The following is a 7500-nucleotide window of genomic DNA, read 5'->3' as shown; positions in this document are numbered from 1 at the left end:
ATACTCTGTAGGTGACGGAGCGGTGAGCAGAAAGCAGCGTTTGATGCTCTGATACTGAAATAAACTCTGAACAGAAGCAGTGAGAGTAAAGAAAGGTTTGTTTCAAGGAGAGAAAAAAAAAAAAAGCTCCCGCAGTCGTCTCATGTGCAAACTCAGCTTTAAAGTTTCACCACCAGCAAAGTAGAGCGAATCCCTTCTTTTGTTTTGTTTTTGGTTAGTAGGCCAGCCGCCGAGCTGCAGGTTCCTCCAGTGCATTAAGAGAGGGTCACCTTCATTACCTCAGTCAGGTGTTTGGGAGGGGTGGGGGGTGTGTGGAGGAGGGGGGGTGAAGGGGGGGGGGATAGTTACCCGGGGTTTTTGGGTTCACTGTCTCGTGACGAGCCGCCGCCTTTCAGCTTGCGGACGAGTTTCTCGCTGCTGCGGCGGATCGACGCTCGCAGTTTACTGAAGGAGCCGCTTCTCTTCAGAGAGCCGGAGCCGTCCTGATGGGAGACGTCACACAGTTACACACACACACTCACACACACACTGCTGTAATAACTACACACTCATGCATATACACACTGACAAAGGAATATATACTGTATGTACATTAGCATCAGACCAATAGAAATGTTTCCTGATGCAGATTGTGGCTTTAATCATCAGACTCAGGACTGTTTCTCATCTGCAGTGAAACTTTAAATCATTTAAACTGAATTCAGTCATTTAGCATCACATAGCAAAATATATTTTAATATATTTTATTACAGCATTTTAAAAATAAATCAAATTCAGAGGCTGATGTTATTCTGTATTTTTCTTTTGGTAAAAAAAACAAATCTCATAAAAAGACCAAAACCAACGATATCTTAGTCCACCTCTCAGCCCAAACTCACTGGTTCCTATTACAGACGTTAATCTTTTAAAAACATTTCATAAATACAGTTTATATTTTAGTTTTTAAATGGGCTCAGTAATGACTTCAAACAGCTGACCTGTGTAGTTTTTAGCAAGTCAAACAGGAAGTAAATGCATTAGGCTTTCACATATATATACTGGACACTTGTTAGTAGATCAGTTCATTGTTGGTTTTGGTCTTTTTAAAGCATTTATTGATGATATACTGAATATGAATATAAACTATCACTAGTATTGTCTTTAAAAGTCAACATACAGTGAAAATAACTTAACATAGTGCTATATTTAATCTCACACACACATTGGTCAAACACTAATACACACACACATGAATCAAGTGCAACATAATCAACAATAAACAATCTCTCAGAGTCTGATGTCTGCTGTACATTCATGGTGCAGTGATGCAGATTCATGCTCATTTCTAAACCAGCTCACTAACTCTCTCCTCCTGTATGATGCTATAAACTGATTCTATTATTGAATTAAGGATTATAACTCCTAAGTCTCCCTGATTCATTTAATATAATCTGTAAACAGGCTCATGTGTTGCTTCTTGTGTTCAGAGAAAATATAAAAACCTGAGAGAGAAACACTCACAATATTAAAGACCTTTAACTAGAGACCCAGCTGCAGACACATTTCTCTGTTTTTAGTTTTTAGGTTTTTTTGGTTCAGTTTGAGACACAACACGTCTCATCTCATCTCGTCTCGTCTGTCTGGATGCTGAACTAAACCCAGAGGTGATGACAAACATCGTCTCTGACAGTCTGAACTGGGTTATTGACCCTCAGAGCAGAAAGATGCAGAAACTTCTTTATAATCTGGACTCTAAACTCTGCAGCCAGCATCACTTTTTATTTATTATTACATGAATGTGGTTTCAGTTATTTTAAACATAACAGATATTAATATGAGATTTGTTGACAAGTCAGACTGAAGTCCAGTGAAAGAGTTCAGTTCAGTAGATAATGACACATAATTATACCAATATATGTATAATTAGCTAATATTGACTGATACTAACTACACACTAGGTTAGCAGTAGATTCCTTTGATTCTGGCTTTGTAAAAGTTTTTCATCACCACAGAATTACAGAGTTTTAATGAGGAGAGTCTTATTAAGTTCCTCTATCTGATATTTACTACATGAGTCCTAATGATCAATTCAGTTTATCAGGGCTGCAACTCAAAATTTGTTTTCATGAATAATTAATCTGTTTATTTTCTTCTTAATAAATCATGTTGTTTATAAAATAACACTAAAAATACCTAAAATCACACTGGGAAAGGCAACATAATACAAATTCAAAATCTGCAAATATTGAATGTAATCTTCACATAGACAAGAAGCTGCAGGTTTAGTGTTTACAGACTGTACATTTCTACTTAATGTTTAAAGTAAAAAATTATTTTAGGCAGTTTTGTCATTATTTGGATGACTTTTTGGGCATTTTCCCAAATTGAAAAATTGATATATATTCCAATAAATTGACCTCTTCTCTCATCAGAGTATATTGAAACTGACTTCATGTCTCAAAGTTCCTAAAATTATGAGTCTCCAACTTGAAAACAGCGTTTACATCAACAACTTTACTGCAATGTAATAAAATCTTTTCTTAAATAAAAACTGAACCACTTTTATGATGATGAGGTTCATTCTAGGCTTCGATTTAGATATTTATTGTTTTCACATTTTTATATGAGAATTGATTATAAGAAGATAGTTAATGTTGGATTTAAAGATTAGATAATGACATTAAACCACTCTGCAGACCTCTAGACAATCTTTACCACTATTCTAATGATGGGGTTTTTATTCCTTCAGAGACATGGTTAAAATGCTCAAATTTTAATCTTTTTTATATGAACACATTTACTGCTTTGATTCCAGCTGATCCTTTGATAGGACCGATCAGTTTTGGTACCTGCAGTGCTGCTGCTGCTGCTGCTGAGAGGTATTAAAGCTTTAAAGCTTGCTCGGTTATGAAAGCACACACGCACACACACACACACACACGCACACACACACACACAGAAAAAGAAAGAGGGAACCCACAAAGAGGCGACAGGCACAGGTTCAGGTGAGCAAAGAGTTTAGGTTTTTATTATTAGAAGTTAAGAAAGACAAACTGTAAGATGCACAAACAGAGACGGGACACGCAGAAGATTAGTAGCAGGAGAACAGAGACCAAGGAGATTTCAATTCCCAGATTTTCAACAAATGCAACATCACTTGTTTTACAGCCAACCCTCCGCCCCCCCCCCCCCTCCTCCACCTTCACCCTGACATCTATATACAGAAGGTTAACAGGCTGGATGCAATATGCTGAAGCTTTTATTCTCTTTCTGTCATTTCTTTCCTTTTTAAACGCTGTTCCCAAAATTAATCCCGCTAAATTTCGGCTCCATCATCGTGCATGGAGCCTGTCACCTTGGATACGTCCTCTCGATGACATCACAACATATTTCGGCCTGATATTGTTGCCGACAGATGACACAGAGCACAGAGTGAACACACTAAAAGGACTATAGACTTCTAATAAGGAGCCACACAGATCAGCCACGGTGCTCCGTTGTGTGTGTGTGTGTGTGTGTGTGTGTGTGTGTGTGTGTGTGTGTGTGTGTGTGTGTGTGTGTGTGTGTGTGTGTGTGTGTATTTGTGCGTCACGATCATGCTGACGAGTTACGCCGATGTTATTTACAGCATGTTCAATCACTAAGAGCCAATATGATGTTTAGAGTCACCACACTAATGATTTTTAAATGCTGGAGTGAAACTGCAGGGACCACAAAGGAGGAGGAGAGAGGAAGAGAAGAAGAGAGAGGAGAGAGGAGAAAAGAGAGAGGAGGAGAAGAGGGAGAGAAGATGAGGAAAGGAGGATAAAGTGCAGAGTTTAAAGCTGTAACTCTGACCAGTTCATACCTGTATTCAGAGGGTTGTGTTGTATTGATCACATGACTATAATGTCTGCAGGTTGTGATCAATATGGCGCTCATATACAGTGTTTGCCACTTAGCTAATTTTTTTTACCCTTTCATGCATGAATTATGATAACCTCAGTCAGATACTTTCCATTTTAACTGTATTGAACTATTTTCCTGTAGCTGGTCTATTAATACAGCTTCTGTTTTTCCATATTCATACCAAACTAATAATTTCCCTATTTAAACACTTTCTGTGCTGTTTTTTTTTTAAATTCTGTTTACAGTTTTATACCAGTTTTTCTGATATTAACCAAAATCTTATAATATAATCATCTTAACATGTTGGTCGTCTGTTCTGCTCTTTAATTTTACTCCACAAGAACATCTAAAACACATGATAACTCACATTATAGTGAGCTCATTATAATGATACTTTACTATGAATTAAAAAAGGAAGCTATAACTAAAAGATTATTTTCATCATCAAGTAATCTGCTCATCATTTTCTTCATTACTAATTCATCGTTTCGTCTGTAAAATGACAGAATACAGTGATAAAGAGAAATATAACTATTATTAAATAGCTTGTTTTATCTGATCTACACTCCTAAACCCCAAAGACTTTCAGTTTACTATCATATATGACATAAAAAAACATCAAATATTCATGTTTGACATTCATTTTCTATACATGTAATAATTGTTTCAGCTTGACATCATACTTATGAACCATAAGTTTGCACGTTTCACGAGTAGCTGCAGCTCATAAAGAGGAAAACAATGCAATGCAAGAGATAAATATCTAACATAGCTTTAAAAAAAAATGCTTGAAATTCAGACTATTTCATTTCTTTACATTTTCAACTTGTGCGTTTTTTCACAGAGCAAACTATACAGATGTTTTGGTGCTTTGGGGATTTTTAAAGTGTCTTTTGTCCGTTTGACAAAGTTCAGCCTTAAGAAAACAACTTAAAAGTGAAGCTTGTGGCAAATATTATCTTCAGAGTTGTTTTTAAGAGTTCAGAGTTCAGGTCGACATGGACAGAGTTACGCTTTAAACTGACAGCTGATAGAACGAGAGAGGAAGGAAGGAAGGAAGGAAGGAAGGAAGGAAGGAAGGAAGGAAGGAAGGAAGGAAGGAAGGAAGGAAGGAAGGAAGGAAGGAAGGAAGGAAGGAAGCAGAAAACCGGTCACACAGTCTCATCTCCACACTGCTCCCTCCAAAAAAACCTATCAAATGATCCTAACAGCCAAAAGTACAGTTTAACCACACTGGAGAGGAAGTAGAGAAGCAAGAGGCTCGTGTTAAAGGACAGCAGAAATAACAAGTTTTAACGTTGCTGTAAATAAAACCAAACATCACCCCCCCCAATTCTCTCTCCCACCCAAAGCACAGAGACAGTCGGGAAGTTTCAAGCATCATTTTCCTCCTGAACTACTTTTCACCCGCTCTTCATTTCCCCAAAAAACACAGAGAAGAGGGCGCGAAAGCAACGTTATCGCTCTGGTTTCGTGAAGGATGAAGGATCCCGTCAGAAAACCCCCCAGAGGTGGCGGTGGTGAAGGAGAAAGAAAGAAAGAGAGAGAGAAAGAGAGAGAGAGAGAGACAAGAAGGAGAAAACTGCAAAGCTGAAGGGGCTGAGGCGAGGTGAGGTGAGGCGAGGCGTCCGTCATGCAGAAGACAAGTTTTTTTAGAAACCATTACAAGGCATCTGGAGTTATGCCTGCCGGTCAGACATGAGAGCAGGAAGAAAGAAAGAGAGAGAGAAGGAAACAAGTGTGAAAGAAAGAGAGAGAGAGAGAGAAGAAAAAAATAGATGAGATATGTACGGACAAGTTGAAAGTAGCAATTAAGGAGCGAGGAGGAAAAGAGATGTGAGTTGTCAGATTAGAGGGAGAGAAGAAAGAAGGAGAGAGAGAGATGGACAGACAGGTTATCAACACGTTTCACAGATCAGACTCAGTATTTCTCAAACAAGCTGTCAGATCGTATTTAGGTTTTATTCTCCAGCAAAGCTGCCATCGCCTACTGGAGACGTTTAGGTTTAATTAACCTTTAACTAGCTGTAATTGTCCTCTGTGACAGATGAAGGTAGTTTCTAATAATGTGGAAGTTATTCAATCTCATTTATGTGAAATTAAAAAAACACAGCTAGACTATCTGCTACTGTAGCTTCTGATTAAAATAAACTTGAAACACTTAATTTCTCAGATAAAAAGCATAATTTAATAAAAAACAGACATGTGAAATTGTAAAAGTGACATTTTGGTCAGGAAACGTTAGCCGTCTTAATAAACGGTTGGTCTCTTGACTAAATGTCCTTCTGGATATAAAGAAGAAGGAAGTAATGGAGGTGAATTAAAGAGACATTTATTGAATCTTACTGTTTGAGTGGAGTCAGTGTTGTCTTTCTGGTTTAAAGATTAAATAAAGATGTCTGACCATCTACTAAAACTGGATTAAATTTAGATTCAATTTATCACTTATTTTAGAGTATAACCTTACGTATAATGACATTTTTATGACTGTATATTAAACATGTAAGCTACGTAGGATTTCCTGGACTTCTTAGAAAAAAATTAAAAGTTAAAACGTAAACTACTGAAGGAATTGGAGCTTGTTTACTTCCACCTTTCAACCCGAAAGTCAAACTAGAAGATTAAAAGTTAAAGATAAATAGTGCCAACATCTAACATCTGAGACCTTTTCTGAACATCTACATCTCTGAGATCATCATGTTTTATATTAATTTGTCACAGATGCACCTCTGCAAACTATCAAAACATTTCTAGAAGCTACCTTCCATCTATAGGAGGTTTGATGAAGGCTTATATCAGATTGGGAACCACTGACATAGTCCACTGTTTATACTGATGTAATTCACAGACTTTACCACCAGGTGGCGCTTGGGGACATTTTAATATGTTGGAGAGATACTGTGTCTTCAACATTGTTAAAACACTGAAGTTACACAAGGTTATTAAACATTGTTAGACCACCAAACATTAACACAGGAGGGGGGGGGGGGGGGGGTGCAGGTAGAGATGAGAGCAGCCAGAGAAAAACCTAATATTTGAAATATATCGATGATTTCATACAGATTTTAATTGTTTGGTTTATTTTTGGGGCTGAAACTTTTTCTATTATTGGATTTTTCTGGATTCATCTTTAACAGAGCGTAACAATTAAATAAACAGCAAATTAGCCGCTATAATCCATCATTTGCATTTTCACATTGAGGCTTTAAAGCAGAAGCTCCTTCACACTCTTACTAGAGATCACAGCGGTGTATATTTTGGTTTAAGGGTGTTTAAGTGACGGAGTCTAAGATAATCAGAGTTTATTGCGCTCCTTTGGTTTTTATGTGTTGTCTTTTGTTTCTCTTTTTTTAGCTTGCAGGCAAATACACACATTTCCCTTCCTTCCTCTCTCTGGCTGCTCACATGCTGACAAAGCAAAGAAAAGTAAAGGAAAAGTAAAAAAAGGAACAAAGAAAAGATCAGAAAAGTTGCACGTTACATTCTCAGGCAGCAGCTCGTAACACAAATGGGGGAGAAAACAAAAAAAGGAGGAGAAAGCACAGTATAATACATACAGAGATCACACAGGTCAAACAGAAGAAGAAGGAGTACAGTACAGAGCCCTTGTTTGAGTCAGATGAACACACGGAT

General features: G+C 37.4%; 1 protein-coding gene across 1 annotated transcript in view; it reads right to left on the bottom strand.

The window, feature by feature from the left end:
* The window catches only part of klc1a (kinesin light chain 1a), a 64126-nt gene that overhangs the window by 10162 nt on the left and 46464 nt on the right, over positions 1–7500 (bottom strand). Inside the window, exon 14 of the mRNA XM_062440572.1 lies at positions 349–482. Coding sequence (XP_062296556.1) covers positions 349–482 — 134 coding nt within the window. The remainder of the gene's footprint in view (positions 1–348; positions 483–7500) is intronic.

The sequence above is a fragment of the Scomber scombrus genome, chromosome 19, assembly GCF_963691925.1.
Source record: "Scomber scombrus chromosome 19, fScoSco1.1, whole genome shotgun sequence".
NCBI classification, from domain to species: domain Eukaryota; kingdom Metazoa; phylum Chordata; class Actinopteri; order Scombriformes; family Scombridae; genus Scomber; species Scomber scombrus.
Note: the sequence above shows the minus strand (reverse complement) of the source record. Positions and strands in the feature narration are given on the sequence as shown.